Source organism: Bufo gargarizans, chromosome 6 (assembly GCF_014858855.1).
Source record: "Bufo gargarizans isolate SCDJY-AF-19 chromosome 6, ASM1485885v1, whole genome shotgun sequence".
Classification (NCBI taxonomy): domain Eukaryota; kingdom Metazoa; phylum Chordata; class Amphibia; order Anura; family Bufonidae; genus Bufo; species Bufo gargarizans.
The window spans coordinates 139,361,290-139,385,798 of NC_058085.1; the positions used below are offsets into that span (position 1 = coordinate 139,361,290).

At 43.0% G+C, this 24,509-nt stretch overlaps 2 protein-coding genes across 3 annotated transcripts in view; one reads left to right on the forward strand and one right to left on the reverse strand.

Annotated features, from left to right (window-relative positions):
* Positions 1-24,509, reverse strand: part of TANC2 (tetratricopeptide repeat, ankyrin repeat and coiled-coil containing 2) — a 479,564-nt gene that overhangs the window by 408,414 nt on the left and 46,641 nt on the right. The window lies entirely within an intron of this gene.
* On the forward strand, positions 22,478-23,120 carry LOC122942051 (E3 SUMO-protein ligase ZBED1-like). The gene is made up of 2 exons (XM_044299545.1): positions 22,478-22,572; positions 22,656-23,120. The coding sequence occupies exons 1-2, from the start codon at positions 22,480-22,482 to the stop codon at positions 23,118-23,120; spliced, it is 558 nt and encodes a 185-aa protein (XP_044155480.1). The 5' UTR covers positions 22,478-22,479.

The window sequence follows — 24,509 nt, forward strand, 5'->3', positions numbered from 1 at the left end:
AAAATAAAAAGTTCTATGAACTCACTATGCCCATCAGCGAATACCTTAGGGTGTCTACTTTCCGAAATGGGGTCATTTGTGGGGGTTTTCTACAGTTTGGGCATTGTAGAACCTCAGGAAACATGACAGGTGCTCAGAAAGTCAGAGCTGTTTCAAAAAGCGGAAATTCACATTTTTGTACCATAGTTTGTAAAAACTTTTACCCAAACCATTATTTTTTTTTGCCCAAACATTTTTTTTTTATCAAAGACATGTAGAACAATAAATTTGGCGAAAAATTTATATATGGATGTAGTTTTTTTTGCAAAATTTTACAGCTGAAAGTGAAAAATGTCATTTTTTTGCAAAAAAATCGTTACATTTTGATTAATAACAAAAAAAGTAAAAATGTCAGCAGCAATAAAATACCACCAAATGAAAGCTCCATTAGTGAGAAGAAAAGGAGGTAAAATTCATTTGGGTGGTAAGTTGCATGACCGAGCGATAAACGGTGAAAGGAGTGTAGTGCCGAAGTGTAAAAAGTGCTCTGGTCATGAAGGGGGTTTCACCTAGCGGGGCTGAAGTGGTTAATGAAATATTGTGATTATGTGAAGAGGCTTCGTTTATATCACCGGTCAGCCTTTCCGTTCTCCTGCTCCATTTAGAAGCAGGAGAACGGAAAGGATGGATTCGGCACATAACTGAGCAGAATGGAGCCTTTGGACCCCATAGATTATAATGGGGTTCGTTAAGTTTCCGCTCAGATGATGATTTTGGAGCGGAGACAAAAGTTGGGCATGCAGGACTTTTGTCTCTGCTCCAAAATTATCTTCTGAGCGGAAACCTATAGTCTATGGGGTCCAAAGGCTCAGTTCGGCTTAGTTATGTGTCAAATCCGTACTTTCCATTCTCGTGCTCCTAAACGGAGCAGGAGAACGGAAAGGCTGGATGCTGATGTGAACGAAGCTGAAGTAGTGAAGTAATTGAAGGCTTCCGGTAAGGCTAGTTTCAGATGCGTGTGTTCACTCCAAAAAACACACTCCGTGTGTGAGCATTATTTCCCATCCTGAACGCTGCTCGTGACCCGGACTCATGGCATTATAATGATTTATAATGCTGTGTGTTCCTGCCTGACCCCGGCTGTAATGAACTGTACTCACATAAAGCCATCAGTACAGTTCATTAAAGTGGAGGTCAGGCAAGAAAGATTAAGGCCTCTTGCACACGACCGTGTGCTGGCCGGGCCCATGCTGTGGACCGCAAACTGCAGTCCACAATGCACGGGCACCGACCTTGGGGCAGCTGCATGCGGATCACTTGAATCGGATCTGCGATCTGTCCGTTCTGTAAAAAGATAGAACAAGTGAATAGATCCGCATCAGTGATGCGGAATGCACACGGCTGGGGACCCGTGTACTATTACGTTCGTGTGAAAGAAGCCTAAATCAGATTAAATCAAATTTCCCTCTGCACCAGTTTTAACACATCCTTTCCAGTATGCTTAGAAATTTGCTAAGGTTGACCGTTTACTGCATTCCCTGTACTACCTTCAGCAGGAATAAACGATGAGATGAGATGGCGGCCCCCCTTTAAATAAATGCATACTATATCAGGAAACCTGAATAAGGTGGAAATGAAAACTGCATCTGGTTTCTCAATCTTCTACTACATCCAGGCCCTAGGAAAATCAATTTGAATGGAGAAGGCTCATATGGCGGTTTATAAACGCATTTTCACTTGTGGTTACTGCAAAGTAATCCTTCCTTTTCTCCTGTCCCAAATGAGTTTTTCGTGGCTCTGTGCAAGGTGATAGGAGCCAGATGATTACAGGAACGGGTGGAATAAATAGCAGGAGAATTTGCGGAAAATGAAATGATTTTTTTTGTTTGTTTATGAAAAGTGCATATGCCAAGAGAGGCTGGAGACGCTCGGCGACACACGCTTGGACGCAGGAAGTCAGTTATAGGCATGGAAATCAAAAGGACGACTCCAGAGAAACATATTTCACAAAGAAAACAACCTTGTTCAAAAGCTGTCAGACTTGGCAAACGGATCGGAAGAAGTATTGCTGCAGAATCCACTCCGGAGCCACACAATTACTATTACATTGCGGTGTCAGAAACCCCGGTAACCAGCCTAAATGATCACGGGAGGGTTTGGCTGTGTAAAATATTAGGCCTGCAACACCTTACCATACCACCTATTACATTACCCGTTTGGAGACAGAACGTAGTAAATGATACCGTGAGAATGGCAAGACAGAATTTCACCTCCCTAATATTATGGCGTAGTCACGAGATTTATTCTAGGTTTTTTCCTTGTTTATTTGCTGCAAAAAACACACTATGACCGCAACACATTAACATACAACGCACGGATGTCATCTACGTGCTGTCTGCATCTGTGTGGCCATTCCTCAAGTTATAGAACGTGTCCTATTCTTGTCTGCTTTACGATCAAGAACAGACATAATTTCCACACAGAAGGAATCCATGTTTTGCGTATCTGTGGTTTGGGGACCGCAATATGGATACGGTTGTGTGTATGAAGCCTCATACAGAGCTAATATTAATCTATGAGCCAACTCACATAGGCACATCAAAGGAAGGAGCTGAGAAGAGGGTTCAGTTTAACTTGTCATTTATTGCTCTAAATCCCTGCTGACTCTTGGCTTAGGAGTCCGGTGGGTGGTCCAAATCACTTATTTACACCCTTACGGATGTACAGTAGCAGAGTTACCAGTCACACTTGGCGAGTTATCACATCTAGCTAAAGGGGTATTCCAGTAGGTAAAAGTTATCCAAATAGAGTTGTCGGCTATCTCCGGAACTCCCATAGAAATGAATGCAGCGGCCGCGCGCATGTGCGACTGGCCACTCCGGTCATTTCAGGGGACCAGCAGCCGGCCTTCAGGGGGTACGGGGCCCCCGTTCTCGTGATCAGTGGGGATCCCAGCAGTAGGACCCCCACGGATCTGATAGTTATCCCCTATTATGTGGATATTCCCTGTAGGGTCTATAGCCATTCTGCCCCTCCATAAGGCCTTTTACACATTACACTAATCAACGTAATGCTCTTCTCTGGGCATCTTTATCTAGGCCTATCAAGAGAACAATAGAGCCATTATACTGTTATCCCAATTCTACATCTAATATTAGCATGAGGATTATCTTAAAGATAACAGCTTCTCCGAGCAGCAGCAGTGAACTGACAATAGACTGACAATGGATTACCCATCTATGTAGGAGGTTTTATCATTTGTGTTGATGTACAGAAGGACAAGATTTGGTTTTTCATTTTCAATGACATAGTGCGACTGAAATGAAATAGGAAAACTTGCAAATATTCATAAAATAAATAAAATAAAATACCCCTTTAAGTAAGAAATAATTTTAACTGTCATGACCATTTAATAGAAGGATATAAAATATCACTGAAACAGGCATAATTCTGCACTATGAAAACAGCCAGAGGATAATAATGAAAGGCCCTATAATACCTACATTCTAGCCCAGAGGCGCTTTACATTAGTAGCTAAAAACCTTCTCACACAAACAGAATGTTCTACTTGTGAACATCAACCAAGTTCCAGCCTATCCTTCACCGCTAATGCACTGGCACACAAAGGTGAACACAGACGAAGACCACCGAACAATGTTCCCCGCCGCATTCAGGTTTTATATTTAGTGAAAAGAAGTGGCGCACTGGATTGGTGCTAACAGCTGGAGAGGTGCTCTCAGTAAAAAGGACTCACCCTTCCTTTGATAAAATAGAAAAATATAAAACAGATACTGGGCACTCTCTTAATATAGGAACCTCATAGTTTATTGATAATACCACACATAAACAATTAATACTTCACTATTAAAGATAATAAAACATGCAATAAAAATACAAAAATGTAATACAATAAAAAAGATTCCTTAAATGATTGGTACCGATCACACATAAAGTAAAACAAATAAAATATAGATAAAAATCTATAGAGAAAGTCTCTGGGTGTTTGAGGGGTAAAACAGGATCTCCAATTTGCTGTCCCTCCAACTTAAATTTGGATGTAGGAAAGGTCGTTTATGGGAGTGTTATATAAGTCCTCCACAGACCGAAATAGCGATATAGTTGCAGTGATCTATTAAAGCGGCGTCCCGCAATTACTCACTGTTTCGCTGTACACTTGTGCATCCGCCGCTATATCCGTGTTGTAATTCAGGGATGTTCGCTGATAGTCGCAATCCCTTAGCTGTCTTCCCGGCGCCGCTCCGTAGATCTAAGAGCCGGCACTTGGGTAAGTTTACAGACTCCTTGTACCACGCTGAGCTTGCTGTATAGGTGAGCGTGATAGACTCTTACAGCCTGTCCTCAGAAGTGCGTGTAGGGTCTGCAGTTGAAGACAGGAATGATTTTGATGCGGGCGGTGTAATAGCGCACAAAGTCCAAGTCCATCCAGGGGTCCTAGCACCAAACGCGTTTCGGGGTCTATTGTTACCCCTTCCTCAGTGGTAATGCTACCCCCTTCTGCCTTTCTTTATGTAGTCTTTTGGTAATTGGATAATCATCCTCTGCTGTGTGAATCAGTCTCTTGTTTCAAAACCTGAGGTGGACTTCCCAATCACCCATTTTCCCATACGATTAGTCTATGTTTCTCATATATTGTTTGTCACTATATGCATCCTTTATTCGATCCTCTATATCACAATAATAACTACATTACTTATATAATGGCACACTACTTATATATTACAAATACTCCGATGCCTGCATAAATCCAGTGCAAATCGTCTTTGTGTAATGTTTTATTTACAACATAAACTCAATGTGTCCTGCGGTATGCATGCGGTTTTCGATCCTACTTTTTATTTCTACTGGATTTAAATGTTGTGCTTTTCCCTCCCCACTGACCTATGCCCTATCTGTTACAGATAAACATAAATCAAAAATGTGAATTAGTATTTATACGAAAAAAATTTCACTTCATTTATTAATATTTTTACAATTTCTTGGGATTTGTCTTTTTTTTTTATCTATTATTCATTGTGTTTCCACAAGAAATTTATTTATTTTTTTTTTTTTTTTTTTTTTTTCCACACGACTTTTTCTAACGATTTATTCTCCCCAATCTTCCTATGTGGGCAAAGCGTCTTCTTGCATATAAAGATGTCCTTTTACAATTCCTACTTCCCTTATACATATTTTTCTGGAGTCTGAGGGTGGGTTAATTAAGGTATTCATATAGAGTAAGGGCGCAATTGTGGATCCACAGAATACATGAGGGCTGTGTCGGATATAAGGCTGTGTCGGATATAAGGTTTTATATTTAGATGTCTCTTCGATTCTTGTTTTGCAGCTATTTATATAAAGAAGCTGTTCCAAAGGTGATCTTTTAGTTTAAGAAATACAGGACTTAAAATGAAAAAAATAATAATGAACAGGTACACATTGCTTAAAGAGCATGCTGAAGTTTGGCTTCCCTATTATCTTAAGGGGGGGGGGGTAGGCTACTTTCACACTCGCGTTTGGTGCGGATCAGTCATGGATCTGCACAGACCGATCCGCACCGATAATACAACCGTCTGCATCCGTTTAGAACTGATCCATTTGTATTATCTTTAACATTGCCATGACGGATCCTTCTTGAACACCATTGAAAGTCAATGGAGGACGGATCCGTTTTCTAGTGTGTCAGTGAAAACTGATCCGTCCCCATTGACTTACATTGTGTGTCAGGACGGATCCATTTGGCTCTGCATCGTCAGGCGGACAGCAAAACACTACAAGCAGCATTTTGGTGTCCGCCTCCAGAGACGAATGGAGGCAGAACGAAGGCAAACTGATGCATTCTGAGTGGATCCTTTCGTATTTAGAATGCATTAGGGCAAAACTAATCCGTTTTGGGTCACTTTTGAGAGCCCTAAACGGATCTCACAAATGGAAAGCCAAAACGCCATTGTGAAAGTAGCCTCTGAGGAGCCAAAAAACATCATCAAAACAAAGATACGCCATAAAATGTCTGATAACGGTTCACCATAGGGTGAACACACTTATGCATATAGCAACTCCTGTATGCCAGTGGACGGAGTCCATACAGCTTCGAAATGCCTCTGTGTGCTGCTATATTGGTGACATATGTACATAAATTAATCTCCCTTTGAAGCAACACGATGGAGTGTGCCAAGAAACTCCACTATAAAACACTTTGTAGGATGCCATTTACAGAGGTACAGTAAAGGCCACGTACAAGAGGCCAAACTCCTATAAACACCACCTCTTCATTCTTTCAGTGTCTTAATGCAGCCACCATTAACCATGCCATTTAGTGGAACGGAAATCGAGTGATCACCGCTCTCCCAATCGGTAGGGCATCCCTGTATCAGACGTTGATGCCATATTATGTGGCCATTAGTAGCTAAATTGCCTTAATATTTTGGTGTTTTTTTATTTATTTATTTTATTTTTTACTTTTCATTTAATAACTATTTCCCCCCTTAGGGGCTAGAACCTGGGATCTTTTAATCCCTTGTCTATTCATCCTAATAGAGATCTGTTATGGTGAATAGGATCTTACACTCTCCCTGCTATCCTGTGCATAGTACACACAGCAGCAGGGAGATTACCATGGCAGCCAGGGCTTCAGTAGCGTGGTAACCTATTGGAGCCCCAGGATTACACAGCTGGGGCTCCGATCAGAAGCTGCCACCGCCACCAATAAGGAGGAGGGGACCCTGTGGCCACCGCCACCAATGATTTTAATACTGAGTGGGGGGGGGGCGCACTGCGCCACCAATGACTTTAATACTGGGGGGGAGCGAGGGTGCACTGCGCCACTAATGTTTTTAATATTGGGGTGGCGGGGGAGGGTGCACTAATGGCCACATTATTTTAAAACTTTTTCATCCCTAAAACAGAAGAACTCGAGTTCTCTACAAAGTCCTGAATACAGTTTCACATTTGGATTTGGATGTTTATGTATCAATATACTACATATTATATGTAAAATCTTTTATAGAACATCTGAACCATGTTATTGAAAAATAATATGTACTGTACATTTAAAAAGTAAACAACATGTGCTTTGCTCCATATATGGTATATCTGGCCCTCTTTCTCCACAGGGTGTCAACATTAAAAGGGTTGTCCCACATGGGCAGAGTTAAGCTACTTTCACACTCGCGGCAGCAGGGTCCAGCAGGCTGTTCCGGCAAGGGAACCGCCTGTCGGATCCATGCTAACGCTAGCTCATAGTGCTGCCGGAAATCCGCTCCGGCCCCATTCACTATAAGAGGGGCGGGTCGGTGGTCAAACAAGCAGAGAGGCAGGCAGACAAAAACTGCAGCGCCGGAATAGTCTGCCGGACCCTGCTGCCACAAGTGTGAAAGTAGCCTTAGAGAAACGACCAAGCAGCCTTTTTGGCCATTTCTGTAACTCCAGCCACCCTGGCCCTGCACTTCCTGTAGGTTATTCCCAGCTCAGCCATGAAAGATCCAGATGCGATGACCACTATAATCTTTTCAGGGTTAACACATACTGAAAGACTTTAGAATATTTGATCAGACTTTGCACAGAATATGTTCTCAATAACTGCCCAGAAAATCTCTTTTATATTCAAAACCTTGCTGAAAAGTGGGAAGTCTGGAGCTGAAGGCCAAAAACTTTTTCAAACCAATTTCCAAATAAATTCACTGAAATATAATTTTCTTAACCATTCTAATTTTCTGGCCACCCTAAGTCAGACAGGGGCGCACAGGGAGAATCAGCTACGGCAGTGTGGGGACCAGGAGCGGCGCAGGGAGCGGGAAGCCAGGTAAGTAGACTCAGTGTGAGAGGCCCGGGCATATGGGGGTCATTTTTTAGTCTCCGATAACACCTGCTATTATCCACAATTTAAAGGGATTCTGTCACCATGTTTGACCCCTGTCAGATAAAAATATGCTGATGTTCAGGGCGTCGTCACGATTCCTAATGTGGGCTTATAAATGTCATCTGTAGGCTCATTTTGCTAAAAAACAGCTATTACTAACCTGTCAGTCAAACAAATAAGGTGCCCAAGGGGATGTTAATGGGTGCAAGGTGCCGGCCACACCCGCCGCCGTTCATGCCCAGCACCGCCTTTCCAGACTTCTGCGCCGCCTCCTAATCCTCTGTGCCGCCTCTCGCTCTCCCTCCCCCCCCCTCCTCCTGCTGTAAGATCTCGCACATACAGGGGTTGATCGAAGTGTCGGCGCATGCGCACTTCGCTGTATAAATCCAAATGGAGAAGTCCGCACGGGCGCATCAGGTAGAGCCCTGTGCGCAAGCGCGAGATCTTACAGCAGAAGGAGGGGGAGGGAGGGAGAGCGAGAGGCGGCACAGATGATTATGAGGCGGCGCAGAGGTCAAGAAAGGCGGCGCTGGGCACGAACGGCAGCGGGTGCGGCCAGCACCATGCATCCATTGACATCCCCTTGGGCACCTTATATTTTTGACTGACAGGTTAGTAATAGCTGTTTTTTTTAGCAAAAGGAGCCTACAGATGACATTTATAAGCCCACATTAGGAATCGTGAAGACACCCTAAACATCAGCATATTTTTATCTGACAGGGGTCAAACCGGGTGACAGAATCCCTTTAACAACAGTAAGCTGCTGACTTCTATTTGTTTTAGTCTTGGAGAACCCCTTTAAGGGCTGGGCTCATGCACACAAGCATTGTTGGCTGGTGCCTGTATTGCGGCCTGCAAACAGCGGGTCTGCAATGTACAGGCACCAGCCGTTTGTGCGCCGTATCACGGATGCAGACCAATTCACTTGAATGGGTCCACAATCCAGAACTTTGTGGTGCAGACGGATCACGGACCCATTCAATATAAATGGGTCTACATCCGCCAGCACAGGCTACAACGAGGTGCCCATGCATTGGAGTCCGCAATTTGCAGTCCCCAATGCATGGAATGGGCAGCATGAGCTCCAACAATGAAGTGGAATCAGCAGCACCGATGAAACTATTAACTAAAGTCAGGCGTCCTACATACAATCATAACGTAAATGACCCAGACACTGTACTTGAGCTTCTGCATGTAATAAAGGTAGGGGCGGAGTTCACCGATAAATTGGCCTGTGCTGTACCGGCAGACACAAGGTTAATGAAGAATTATCGAAGGCTCGTGTTTAATAAATGTGACATTTATTTCCACCGTGCCTGGCAGTCTACACTCCTTTGTACTATCAATGCCCTCACCCACTGAGCAGTTTTCACTTCACGGATAGTGGTCTGTCTAAAGGTTACCACCCGTTGAGCAAATTAATTAAACTTAGTGTCTTTATCTGATGCAAGCGAGGGGGAATGAAGCAGACATTTCCAGGACCAGGACATGACACAAACCAGAGGTTATTTGTAACAATGACAATAAGAGAAGCGTAATGCATGCTAATATCGTCTGTGTGCACACAGGTGTGGTCATAGAAGACTACCACAAGGCGCAGAACCAAACCTCAGATCAATCCAGATGGTTAGCACCGAACCCTGGGGTCCACTGACACTGATCAAACCGCCAAGAATTATAATAGACCGTCCCCATATTTGGTCCATGTTGTTAGCAATTATACATAAATGGGGTCATTTATCAAACTGGTGTAAAGCAGAACTGGCCTAGTTGCCCATAGCAACCAATCAGATTTCACCTTTCATTTTTGTCAGCTCCTTTGAAAAATGAAAGGTGGAATCTGATTGGTTATTATGGACAGCTAAGCCAGTTCTACTTTACACCAGTTTGATAAATGACCCCAAAGGAAAGGATATCAGGAGAAGGTAATGGGGGAACATATGCTTCTGGTATTTCCAGTGCAGGCTAACTTAGAAGCAAGATTAACCCTATAAAACCAGCCATACTGCCTGGCAGGATTAATCCTGCTGATTAAAATGATACCCATCTTGTGAAAATAGTCTGTGGCATTCAAGAGGAAAAAAAAAAAAAAGGGCCTTTCCATTCTTCATGCAAATGAGGGCTTCAGGGTACCAAGGGGTGGGGCTTAGCCTAACCTTTCCAGTGTTGACCACGCCCCTTGGAGCACAAACCCTCTTTTGCATAAAAAAAAATAATAATAGTAATTTTCCTCAGGAACACCACAACTGATATTCATAAGACAGGTATCACTTTAATCAGCTGGATTAACCCTACCATGCCTGATTTAATAGAGTTGGTCTAGTGACAGGTGTTCTTTAAAAATCCTGGGCCACCTACCACATGCTTCTCTCACACTAGCATCTTTCTGTGGAGCAAAGGGGGCCCGATGTGACTGCTACCACTGTGCCCCTTATACAGTAGCTACGTCCCATAACTAAAATGTAACCTTGCTGGTTATATAGCCAGTGTTAACCCATGAGAGTGCAGGGGTGGCTTGCCAGTGATGTCTGCATATCTTGTAGCTGCCACTCATAAAACTGATGGGCACTATGAGATCCACTATATAGGAAACCAGAGCGCTTCATTCACACATAGATCTATTCTGGCGTTTTTAGTAACATAAAAAAAAATGGAGAAACCACTGGGGGTCTTTTTTTCCATAGCGAATACTTTTTTATTTATTTATTTTTTTTCAAAGCAAATGTGGTACGCTGAGTTGTTTTTTCAATATAGAGAAAAAAAACTATGAAAAAACAATGCAATAGCCAGGGCCGACTCCAGGTTCACATGGGCCCTTGGGCGATAAAGCCTCAGTGGGCCCCCTTGTGGCATTTTGCACAACAGACACGGCAATGAAGCTGCATGTGTTATAGATGTTGCCAAATACAATAGACAGAACACGCTACGGAGCGGATATATGTGAATCAATCCTTATACCCCTACTTTTTAATCCCTCAGGTATACTCAGTATTCATTTTACTGTACACCCTCTAAAGAGAAACAGACATTGAATATGAAAATAAATTTCATATATGAATGCTGATAGCACTATGCTGCTGCCTGCCCCTGTGCCCGCAATGCCCAATAAATATCAATATGATGAGCAGGGCAGGCTGCAGCAGACTAGGGTTGTCACGATACCAAAATTCTGATTTGATTTCTATACAATAAAAAAGTATTGCCATACTCCATATTATTCAATACCACGCGGAAAAAAATAAAACACCAAAAAAGCCGCGTGTATTCCGCATTTTATGGAACGTCTGTCCCATAATCGAACAGTCCTATCCTATTTTTGGAGGGGGACTTGACAAAAAAAAAAAAAAAGTTGAATCGCGTGGTTTTATTTTTTTCTGTTACGGCACCCACACGGACACCAGCAATGTGCGTTCTGCATTTTGCGGACCACACATCGCCGCCACTAATAGAATATGCCTAGACATGTTCTATTTTTTTCGGGAACGGAAATGCGGACCCAGAAGTGCGAGTCCAGAGCCAGGCCGCACATCATGCGGCCCCATAGAAATGAGTGGGTCCGCAATTCCGTTCCGCAGATTGCGGAACTAAATTGCGGATGTGTGAATGGACCCTTAGACGGCCGTCACACGGCCATTATTCACTGTTGTGTGCATGAGGCCTAAGAGTAATGGCAACAGCCCTGTTACATCTAGAGGCTCATTTGCATATATCTAAACATTGTTTGAACATGGGACCAACACAGATGCCTTCAGCTGCCAAATGCAAATGCAACAGGTCAGCCAGTTTCATAGGTACAAATCTGCTGACAGAGGCCATTTAAATGTGCCACCACTATAGGCCCTCACCACTTCAATCTCTACTGAGCCTGCAATGATCCAGTGCTGTTCATAGCTCAGGTGACTGCTGCAGCCAGTCACTGGCCTCAGCAGTCATGCACTATTCATGCACATGTGAAGATCATCTAGTATTTTATCAGTTTATCTATGAACATTTGTGATCCAAAAAATTCATTACTGTTCACACCCAGGAAAATGTTTCATACTTAGGTAAGCCATTGAATGACAAGTACATCTCCGGCCATCTTGGGAACAAAAAAAATTATGTTGTATGCAAATACTGCCAGGAGCCAAAGAACATCAGTTTTGCTCAGGCATATCTAACATATAGATTTACGGTTCCTCCACATTCCAATTATTTTTAGACATATATACAGACATCTTGAGAAAGAAAAAGTGTAAAGGCAATGACAGATATCAAGTCTGAAGCAGGAAGGACAAGACAGTTCACTATGTCCCCGAGCCTCGGGCACAGAAATTAATTTACAAACTCATCTCAGGAGGGGGTAGCTACCTAGAAGACATAGTTCATTGTTCTAAAGAAAATGAAATATGCTTATGAAAAAAAAAGAGCTTAAACAGGCAACGTCTGGAGATGGACTGTTGAGCCGTCAGGAGGTTGGGTAAGTACCAAAAACAGACAGTGATTTACAATGGACTGTACAAGGGACAAACTGGTGGAGAGAATCTGGTTTACTTGATCGGAAAATTCTCCATTTACGAGCAAGTAGTCCATTTATGAGGAGTTGGTGGAAGGGCTTTGACAGATTAATACCGATGATTCTCAGCACTTAATCACCGCTTATATTTGTACCTCATAAACATGATTCAGCAAACTGCCCATCTGTCACCCCATAATCCGCACATCAAACGGAAGCCTCTGGGCAGATGACTGAATTAGGAGTGACACAGACAAGATCTCTGTCTTGTTTTCATTTTATGTGATAATGAAGTCTTCAGCAACAAGACAGGACAGCAGGCCGCAAAAACGTGAGGCCATCCAAATGGTTAATACGCTAGATAACGATGGCTAAATATTCTTCGCATGGTTTTCCAGGTATGGGAGAAAACAGATCATATGATGAAAAGACATTTCCCGCTTCTAGGTGAACGGGATGCAAAGAAGAATGTATATAAACTAGAAGATCTGAAGGAACTCCAAAGGAAACACTGACTGAGAAATGAAATGGGAACTGGTTGGGTACAGGCAATGCAGATGATTGATGACCCTACAAAAACATACAGTTCAAGTCTGTTGGGAGCCCACAATTCTCACCAGAGCTCCAGTGAGCGTGGCGGCTTCCTAAAGCTGCCGATTGGCGGCAGTGCCAGGACTCAGATCCCCGCCGATGTGACAATGATAACCTATCCTGAGGACAGGTTATAATTATCATTTCCTGAATAAGTCCCCTTTAACGTATCCGGCATAGCTGGATACTGCCGCACACCACTAGATCCCATTTGACAATAATGGGATCCATCCGGTTTCCTCCATAAATGCCGTCTTTTGAAAGGACAAAACATCCTGTATGCAGGACTTTTTGTCCATCCAAAAGCCAACATTTATGCTGAAAAGCGTCCTGATCCCATTATAGTCAATGAAGATCCACAGGTGTGTGTCAGTATCAGACTAGGCTGGATATGTTAAACTCCAGTGGTCTGTTCTCTGCCTAAACAGACTACCAGGGTTCGTAAATGGATATGTGAACCAGGGGTGCACCACCAATGAGGCCAGATGAGGTTATCGCCTCAGGCAGCACCAGGTAGAGGCAAGAGAGGTCAGCGGAAGGGCCATGGGCAATGAGCGCTTTCATTGAGATAAAGGGGTTAGGTTAAGAAATTGGCATTCAGTTTTCACCTCAGCAGAAAGGCTAGGTGCACCCCTGATGTGAACATAACCTAAGGTAATAAAGTTTTACTTTAGTTTCACATTACTAGATGATCGAAAGTTCAGTACTTTTACAGATTGCTTTAAAGTCAACATGTTCTTGAGGAAGAAAGTGGAATACTAGAAGAGTGTAGCTCTCCTGGCTCCAATTCATCTTGTATCCTGACAAACATCTGCAAGTAGGAATGTCAGTAATTGCAGACTTCAAAAATGTTTTGCAAAGGATTCATGTCAGGCAGCAAACTCCCATCTAAAGGCTCCACAAGGACATGCGCTGGTTCATGGTCAGAGTCATGGAATTTTATGACTAAAAACTTCAACTTAACAACCAGGAACCTTTGAAACCTAGGGGTCATTTACTAACCCTAGTCCAGCAATAGAATCAACCCTTATAAAAATAAGTACTTTTATTGAAAATCAAACACATATGACATACTCCACTACACTGTTTAAGGTAGATCCTCCAATGGCTGGGTGAGCTGAAAATGGGTGGGGAAACTATCCCTACACTGATACCCTCAGCTACACCTCAGCCCAGGGATGCCGCCTGATGGTGGGGACGCCCTGTCCTCGAGCCTAGACTACCACCTCCTACTGTTCACTCAATATGTGACAGGTGGTGGATCCACCACCTGTCACATATTGAGGGAACAGTAGGAGGTGGTAGTCTAGGCTCGAGGACAGGGAGTCCCCACCATCAGGGGGTGTCCCTGGGCTGAGGTGTAGCTGTTTTCCCACCCATTATCAGCTCACCCAGCCATTGGAAGATCTACCTAACAGTGTAGTGGAGTATGTCATATGTGTTTGATTTTCAATAAAAGTACTTATTTTTATAAGGGTTGATTCTATTGCTGGACTAGGTTGTTAATTTTTGACCCATTATAATCCTTCATCGTATAATTGCTGGACTATATGTCATTTACTAACCCTGTCTGTTTGATCATAGTGACTGATGCTGGATGGTAAATCTGGTGCATCCTTAGGCTGGTCTAGTTTAGACCACTTATTTGTTGGCTTAGTTTAGGGCAAAAATGTCCGCTTATTGCGCCAAACTTCTGCCCACCAACAGCTTCATGCCTACTCTAAATTGATCTAATATAGGCCACTTTTATGTGCCAGAATTGAGGAAATGTATCTAGACAAAAGCTGGTCAGTGTCCACACTCACATTCTAGTTTAAAACCAGGAAATAGCGAGGATGTGGGAAATGTCATTCATTTTGGCGCATCTGAATAATAAATGTGCCTAGAATGGTATGCACTAAAATTCTTATGCGAATGACGCCAAAAAAGTGTCCACCCCCACAGGGTTTGTAAATGAGTGGGAAACTAAGGATGCCTTCACACGTGATGGAAAATTCTGCCAGAAAATCTAAAAAGTGCAGATGTATTACAAAGGTGCGGATTATGGTGCGGACTTTGTTGCGGATTTTTCTGCGCACAATAGGCCGCGGATTGCTATGTGAATTATGACGCCGATTACAGCTCCCTTCGAAATGAATACAGACATTCAGCTCCAGAAAAACTGCAACAAATCATTCTTTACACTGTGAAATGTAAATTCCATGGCAGAACACAGTGCAGGGATTGGAACGTTTTAGCCCCATAGGATAAACATAGAATGTGTCGGCAGATAAAAAACCATTTGGCCCATCTAGTCTGCCCAATATACTACAAAATGGGGGTTGGCATTTTTGGGCGACATTTGAAGGCACCCTAAGGGCATTTCCACACCAACGATACGGATTAGGTCCGGATGCGTTCAGGGTGAAACTCGCACCATTTTGCAAGCAAGTTCAGTCTGCGATTGCGTTCAGTTCGTTTTTTTCGGCGCGGGTGCAATGCGTTTTGATGCGTTTTTCACGCGCGTGATAAAACACTGAAGGTTTACAAACAACATCTCCTAGAAACCATCAGTGAAAAACGCACTGCACCCACACTTGCTTGCGGATGCAATGCGTTTTTTACTGAAGCCCCATTCACTTCTATGGGGCCAGGGCTATAGAACATGCTGCGTTTTTCACGCAACGCAGAACTGATGCGTGAAAAAAAATACTCTCATGTACACAGACCCATTGAAATGAATGGGTCAGGATTCAGTGCGGCTGCTATGCGTTCACGTCACGCATTGCACCCACGTGGAAAACTCGCTCGTGTGAAAGGGGCCTAAGGCTCACTTCACATATATCAGTGGTGTCTGGCCACCTATTTTAGGCTGGGAGCAAAATACAACTGATATACGTGTACTGCACTTCAGTGCGCAGATCTGATGTCTGTACACCGATAGCGCCGGACAAAAAAAAATGTACATGCAGCGTCACAACTGATGCCTATAATGTAGGCATGCTCAACCTGCGGCCCTCCAGCTGTTGCAAAACTACAGCTCCCAGCATGCCCGAACAGGCTACAGCTATCAGCCTACAGTAGGGCATTGTGGGAGTAGTAGTTTTACAACAGCTGGAGGCCCGCAGGTTGAGCATGGCTGTCTAATGTATATGTACAATACCATAGAGAACCATTGGATCAGTTCCCCTTCAGCGTTTTCTGCTTTATGACAGAGGGGAATTTAACAGGATGGCCCTAACATATCTTCCCATCAGTGACCAGGCATAGTTCTTTCTTAGTACGGAAGGTTTTAAAAACTGAAACAGTTTTTCAGATTCAGTCATTTATATAATTTTTGCATTCTTTTGTCATACATGGTGCTTTATTTTAATGATTGGCCCTGTTTTTCCATATTTTCTCACTTTTTTCATAGAACTAAATACATATTTAAAACATATGAAAGCTCTTCCTTTCTTCATCTCTGCCTTTCCTATTCAGTGTAATAGAGAATTTGCTCTGGTGTTTTGTTGCCTGCGTTCTTTTCCATACTACATGTAGTTTTTAATGGCTTAATAGAAGGGATGTTTTGTTTATAGTTGGCAAAAAAACTATGAAGAGGATGAAAAAAAAAACTTAAAAAGGACAAGAGCTTCAACACGCTGCATTTAAAAGAATAAAAACAGCAACACAAAAACGCCACCAACTGGGGGAAAAAACTGCCACTATGCAAAAATAACTGCATGTCTGCCCTGCATTTCATATTTCTCATAGATGGTAATAAACAGTCTCTGCATCCTCTATGCCAGGGGTCAGCCACCTCCAGCATTCCAGCTGTTGTGAAACTACAACTCCCATCATGCACACTTGTTCTTCTGCCTTTGGTACTCCCACAAAAATGAATGGAGCATGGCGGGAGTTGCAAATTCAACTGGAGTGCCAAAGCTTGCATATTCCTTCTCTATGCAGTGATAAAACTAGAGTCCTGTGATCCCCAGAACAAGCTTTGGACAAGCTCCGCTCCATAAACACAGACATGCATCACACTTACAAATATGTCATTAGTGACACCGACCTGGAGACCTGGGCACGAATTTTAGATTGGTTAAGGGGAGACATTTAATATGCCGAATTTACTAATGTCTAGTGTAAGCGCCACCGCCAGTAAGTACACAGTCGAGCATAAACATTGCAGTTGGTCAGTCCATAGTGTAGTGTAAATGTCACCGCCAGTCTGTCCACAGTCTAATGTAAAAAGCACCACCAGTCAGTCCACAGTCTGGTGTAAATGTCACCGCCAGTCAGTCTACAGTCTAGTGTAAATGCCAACGCAGGAAAGTCCACAGTCTAGTGTAAACACTGCAGTCAGTCCATAGTGTAATGTAAATACTACAGTCAGTCCATAGTGTAGTGTAAATACTGCAGTCAGTCCATAGTGTAGTGTAAATACTACAGTCAGTCCATAGTGTAGTGTAAATACTACAGTCAGTCCATAGTGTAGGTAATCCAGTGTAGTGTAAATACTGCAGTCAGTCCATAGTGTAGTGTAAATACTGCAGTCAGTCCATAGTGTAGTGTAAATACTACAGTCAGTCCATAGTGTAGTGTAAATACTACAGTCAGTCCATAGTGTAGTGTAAATACTACAGTCAGTCCATAGTGTAGTGTAAATACTGCAGTCAGTCCATAGTGTAGTGTAAATACTGCAGTCAGTCCATAGTGTAGTGTAAATACTACAGTCAGTCCATAGTGTAGTGTAAATACTGCGTCAGTCCATAGTGTAGTGTAAATACTGCAGTCAGTCCATAGTGTAGTGTAAATACTGCAGTCAGTCCATAGTGTAGTGTAAATACTGCAGTCAGTCCATAGTGTAGTGTAAATACTGCAGTCAGTCCATAGTGTAGTGTAAATACTGCAGTCAGTCCATAGTGTAGTGTAAATACTGCAGTCAGTCCATAGTGTAATGTAAATACTGCAGTCAGTCCATAGTGTAGTGTAAATACTGCAGTCAGTCCATAGTGTAATGTAAATACTGCAGTCAGTCCATAGTGTAGTGTAAATACTGCAGTCAGTCCATAGTGTAGTGTAAACACTGCAGTCAGTCCATAGTGTAATGTAAACACTGCAGTCAGTCCATAGTGTAGTGTAAATACTGCAGTCAGTCCATAGTGTAGTGTAAATACTGCAGTCAGTCCATAGTGTAGTGTAAATACTGCAGTCAGTCCATAGTGTAGTGTAAATACTGCAGTCAGTCCATAGTGTAGTGTAAATACTGCAGTCAGTCCATAGTGTAGTGTAAATACTGCAGTCAGTCCATAGTGTCGTGTAAATACTGCAGTCAGTCCATAGTGTAGTGTAAATACTGCAGTCAGTCCATAGTGTAGTGTAAATACTACAGTCAGTCCATAGTGTAGTGTAAATACTACAGTCAGTCCATAGTGTAGTGTAAATACTGCAGTCAGTCCATAGTGTAGTGTAAATACTGCAGTCAGTCCATAGTGTAGTGTAAACACTGCAGTCAGTCCATAGTGTAGTGTAAATACTGCAGTCAGTCCATAGTGTAGTGTAAATACTGCAGTCAGTCCATAGTGTAATGTAAATACTGCAGTCAGTCCATAGTGTAGTGTAAATACTGCAGTCAGTCCATAGTGTAATGTAAATACTGCAGTCAGTCCATAGTGTAGTGTAAATACTGCAGTCAGTCCATAGTGTAATGTAAATACTGCAGTCAGTCCATAGTGTAGTGTAAATACTACAGTCAGTCCATAGTGTAGTGTAAATACTGCAGTCAGTCCATAGTGTAATGTAAATACTGCAGTCAGTCCATAGTGTAGTGTAAATACTGCAGTCAGTCCATAGTGTAGTGTAAATACTGCAGTCAGTCCATAGTGTAGTGTAAATACTGCAGTCAGTCCATAGTGTAGTGTAAATACTGCAGTCAGTCCATAGTGTAATGTAAATACTGCAGTCAGTCCATAGTGTAGTGTAAATACTACAGTCAGTCCATAGTGTAGTGTAAATACTGCAGTCAGTCCATAGTCTAGTGTAAACACTGCAGTCAGTCCATAGTGTAATGTAAATACTGCAGTCAGTCCATAGTGTAGTGTAAATACTGCAGTCAGTCCATAGTGTAGTGTAAATACTGCAGTCAGTCCATAGTGTAGTGTAAATACTGCAGTCAGTCCATAGTGTAGTGTAAATACTACAGTCAGTCCATAGTGTAGTGTAAATACTACAGTCAGTCCATAGTGTAGTGTAAATACTGCAGTCAGTCCATAGTGTAATGTAAATACTGCAGTCAGTCCATAGTGTAGTGTAAATACTGCAGTCAGTCCATAGTGTAGTGTAAATACTGCAGTCAGTCCATAGTGTCGTGTAAATACTGCAGTCAGTCCATAGTGTCGTGTAAATACTGCAGTCAGTCCATAGTGTAGTGTAAATACTGCTGCTGGCATATGAGGGGGGATTAACCTACCTGGCTGCTGGCATATGAGGGGGGGGGGAGGGACCTACCTGGCTCTGACTGGCATATGAGGGGGGATTAACCTACCTGTCTGCTGGCATATGAGGGGGGGGACCTACCTGGCTCTGGTTGGCATATGAGGGGGGGGGGGTTAACCTAGTACCTGGCTGCTGGCATATGAGGGGGGTTTACCTACCTGGCTGCTGGCATATGAGGGGGGGGGACCTACCTGCCTGCTGGCATATGAGGGGGGGTTTACCTACCTGGCGGCATATGAGGGGGACATTGCTGGCATATGAGGAGTGGATCTTGCTGGAATATGAGGGTGGGGGAACTGGCATGGCATTATGAAGGGGGTGGGAATCTCAGGCTAGGGAGGGGGGGGGGTTAGACTGCTAGATTCTTCTCATCCCGTTACCTGGCTGGCGCGGCCTCAAATAGGTAACAACTTGACAGTTTTTCCTTTTTTCAGTGACACAGAGTAAGAAAACCGGAAGAGCCAAGCGACGCTCCAACCTCAGATTTGTCACCGACACATGGTTCTTCCCTTCCTTACATTTGTCAAAGAAAAAAGGTACTGGTTCCAAATGACCAATTAAGGGCTAGGTTCTTCTTACCCCTGTGTTGCTTAGCTCTCAACATTTTTTTACTGTCTTTGTGTCTTGTCTGTCTACTAGGTGTCACTGGCAAAACAAGAGTAAAAAAAAAAAAAAGGAAGAGCTAAGCGACGCTCCGAGTCCAACCTCAGATTTGTCAACGACGCGTGGTTCCCTTCCTTAGATTTGTCAAAGAAAAAGGTACTGGTTCCAAATGACCAATGAAGGGCTAGGTTATTCTTACCCCTGTGTTGCTTAGCTCTGTCTCAACATTTTTTTACTGTCTGTCTACTAGGTGTCACTGGCAAAACAAGAGTTAAAAAAAGAAAAAGGAAGAGGTAAGCGACGCTCCAACCTCAGATTTGTCAACGACACGTGGTTCCCTTCCTTACATTGGGCATTTGGGCAACAGTGTTTACTCTTTCCAGGTGACAAAAGTTATCAAACTGGACAAGCCAAACTCAAGCAGTACAACGGCAGCAGACTTATCATTGTGGTTCCCCTATATTTGGAAATCAAAAAGGTACCAATGCCATAATTATTGGGTAATGTTCTTAACACAATTGCTTGGCTTAGAATCAGATTTTGACAGTTTTTAATTTCTTATAGGTGGCGAAAAAAGAGGAAGAGAACCGTAAAAGACGTGCAAACCAAAGATTTATTCACCTATATTTGGCAAGGATTAGGAAACAGGTATTTGTGGTTTGTGCCAATTCAGATTCCGAATTTCTTATATTCTGTGCTCTTCCCCTCTCAACAGGTCTGTCAGACTCAGTAGTACTGTCTCATTCTTGTTAATATGACTTTAGAATGGCTAAGAATTAGGAATAGTTAATAATCATCATGTTTAACTTTCCTTTCAGTCCGCTTGTTCTGCAAAGTGAAGAAGACCAGGCACTGAAGATGGATGCAGTAGTTGCCAGCGAGACAGACACTGAATTTTTTAATTTTGTCCCCCCAAAAAATGCTACCTCTGTCATATGGCGCTATTTTGGCTTTACGAGAACCGACACCGAGCAAAAAGAGGTACACTGCAAAACTTGCAAAGTCAGAGTTGCTACGTCACGTGGCAACACAACAAATTTATACCAGCACCTAAAACAGCATGGAGAAAAGTATAAAGAATGCATGACACTGAAAGGCCAGAGTAAGACACAGCGGCTGCCGCTCGACAAAACAAAGAACAACCCAGCCGAACAAGCCAGAGCATAATTAAAGATGTATTTGCGAGTATCACGCCATATGCCAAGTCTTCACAGCGACATAAAGAAATCACTGACGCCATAACCCAATGCTTGTCAAAAGACATGATGCCCATATACACAGTTAGCAAAGTGGGATTTCAGAAACTGATCCACACTCTGGACAAGAGGTATCAGCTGCCCTCACGAAACTACTTCTCTCAAACAGCTATCCCCGAGCTTTACAGCAAATGCCGTGATGCAGTTCAACAGGAAATGGCTGGGGTGAAATTCTTTTCCACCACTACGGACTTGTGGTCAAGCAGAACAACTGAACCATATATTAGTCTAACTGTGCACTTTGTCAATGAGGAGTTTTAACTGAAAAGCCGTTGCCTGCAAACATCCTATTTTCCTGATGACCACACAGGAGAGAACATAGCCTTGGGCTTGAAGTAGGCATTGGCTGCATGGAACCTCTGTAAAGATCATCAGGTCGCTATCACAACAGACAATGGAACGAATGTAGTAAAAGCTGTGGAGCTTAATCAGTGGACAAGATTTCAGTGCTTTGGGCATAGACTTCATCTGGCCATTGGTAAGTACATTTTTTGTCTTGTTTGTGTTTTCTACTATTACTGTACTGCCCTGTTTGGAGGACTCTGAGCAGCAATTTATTCATTGGGTTTGGGGTAGCTGTACCATCTATTTAACATTCTTAAATAATATGGTACACGTTATTACAACTACACCCAAAGTCCCAAACTCTATGGTTAACTACTGCTGTCATTTTTCTCCTAACTAAAATTGGGAATTTGGGATTACTTTACTTGTTTTAAATGTAATATATTATTGTGATCTTATCATTCACAGGAAATGCCATGAAGAATAGTGCGCATGCACAATGTATCAGCAGGGCTCTTGGGATATGCAGAAAGTTGGTGGGCCACTTCTCCCATAGCTGGAAGAAGAGGGTGGCCTTGAGGGAGGCACAAAGAGAACTTGACCTTCTAGAACATGCTATGGTGACCGACTGCTCAACAAGATGGGGTTCCACTCAGAAAATGATAGCATGAGTCATAGAGCAGCAAAATGCTCTGTCTCCACAGACCGTAAAGTGAGACACCTACTGCCCTCATGGCAGGACCTGGAGGTTTTGGAATCTGTTAACAAGGCCCTCAGTCCACTACAAGATTTCACAGATGCCCTATCAGGTGAAAGTTATGTAAGCTGCTCTCAATCTCCTGAACACTTCTGTGTTGGTTGAAGAAGAAGAGGACACTGACCTAACCAAGTCACTAAAACCAAGAATTCTACAGTACCTTAATGAGAAATATGAAGTCACCCAAGACCTGTTAAACATGGCATCTTTTATGGACCCACGGTTCAGAACACAGTACCTGTCAGCCGATGAGACCCAGAGCATCAAAGATCGAGTCATCGCTGAGTTGCAGGTAAGTGAAACCGGTCTGCTCAACTGGTTAGAATTTCATGTAACATATTTCTAAAACATGCATTTTTATGTCATTTATTTCAGGAACTTCAGCAGCATCAGCCTGAACCCCAAAGCACTGCAGCGATGGAGGGGGATAGTCATGTGGGAAACCCACCTGCTGCGAAAACCAAGAAGAAAAGTCTTGCAAGTTTTTTCAAGGAATCTACACGTGCTGCAGCAGCACCACTGTCAGGCAACACTGCATTTGATCCCATAGAACAGTTTAGAGAAGCAGTGGCTGCAGAACTCAATATTTACATTTATATGCCACTTATAGATCATGGAGAAGATCCTTTGAAATGGTGGAAGTTTCACAAGATCAACTTCCCTAGGCTATGCAAATTAGCACAAAAATATCTGTGTATCCAAGCAACAAGCTCTGCGTCAGAGAGGGCTTTTAGCAGCAGTGGTAATATTGTATCTAACCATCGGTCCTGTCTGAAACCAGACAAGGTGGATATGCTGGTGTTTTTGTCAAAGAACCTCTCAGCAAGTGTTTCAAAATAGGATTTAGGAAGTACTTATAAAAAAAAGCTTGTGGATTTAGAAATTCTGCAGGCCCAGAGTACAATTGTTTCAGGGTGCAGGACGGTCCAGGACCAAAAACTGCTTCATTAAAGGGTTTCACTTTATGTCCCCACTCCCCAGGAAGGGATAGTTCTCTTATCTTTGTTTGTTAGGATGCATCATGCTAGACAGATGTCCCGCAGGGTGTGCGCTGTCTGCGGGGGAATAGTCTTGTGTTGTCACATGTCCCCCTCTTGGGGGCGTGTGGCCTTTGTGATCTCCCCGCACCCACCGCACACCTATGCGATTGCATAATGTATGGGCACTTCTTGTTATGATTAGTTTTCCTTTTATGGCACTTTTATGTTTTTGTAACACTCTTACTGTCTTTGGCCTACTGGCCATTTTTTTGCTTTAGACGTGCACTGCGTGGGACGTCGCTGGTACTCCCGCTGGCGTCGCTCGTCTTGCCCATCTGGATATTATATACATTTTTTATTTTTCACATTTAAAAAAAATAGGAAGAAACTAAGTTGCATCAAGTAGAGTATTACATGAAAATGAAGAGGAGAACCTTTCATTACCGTAAAAAATATAAAATATACAGACATGGAGAGCGGTGCCCAGGGATCTCCCTGCACTTACTATTATCTCTGGGCAGTGGGCACCGCTCCGTTCTCCAGGTATAGGCTCCGGTATCTTCAGATTTTAGGCTCAACTGGGAGGAGTCTGCCCTTGTTCTCCCGGGTGTCTCCTTCTCCCACTCTGCCCGGGAGAACAAGGGCAGACTCCTCCCAGTTGAGCCTAAAATCTGAAGAGAATGGAGTCTATACCGGGAGAACGGAGTGGCACGCCCAGGGATAATAGTAACTAGATCCCTGCGCGCCGCTCTACATGTTGACAATGTACTTAGTTCAGATTTTTTATGGTAGTGAAAGCAAGGTCATCTTTAATGATTGATGGTTCTCAAATTCTCTGATATAACTGTCCCACAAAAAAGCATATATTACAGAATACAACATATGCTTTTCGGTGGGACACTAATATCAGAGAATTTGAAAAACAATCAATCATTAATGCTTTTGTAATCCACTATTTGATGCAAGTTTCTAGTTTCAAAATGTGAAAAATAAAAGATTTTAAAAAATAAATTATGTCCCCGACTTTCTGGGGCTTGTGCCTTGTAATAAAACAAAGCTTATGCATACCTCCCTCCCTCGGGCTCTGATATTAGGGTGTCCCATCTGTTGCCAGTCCACTTACTTGGCTTCTCTGGGTTGCAGATTGTAGCAGCTGCAGCTGACCTAGCTCACAATGCCACTCTGCCAACCACTGACTGTGGTCGCATGTGACACCGCTGTGGCCAGAGATTGGCAGACTTGCACTGTG

What these genes read in the sequence shown, in the direction of transcription:
- LOC122942051 (XM_044299545.1), top strand. Translation starts at nt 22,480, where the DNA reads ATGGCATCTTTTATGGACCCACGGTTCAGAACACAGTACCTGTCAGCC. An exon ending in GAGTCATCGCTGAGTTGCAG is followed by an intron (nt 22,573 to 22,655) that starts GTAAGTGAAACC and finishes CATTTATTTCAG; the next exon opens with GAACTTCAGCAGCATCAGCC.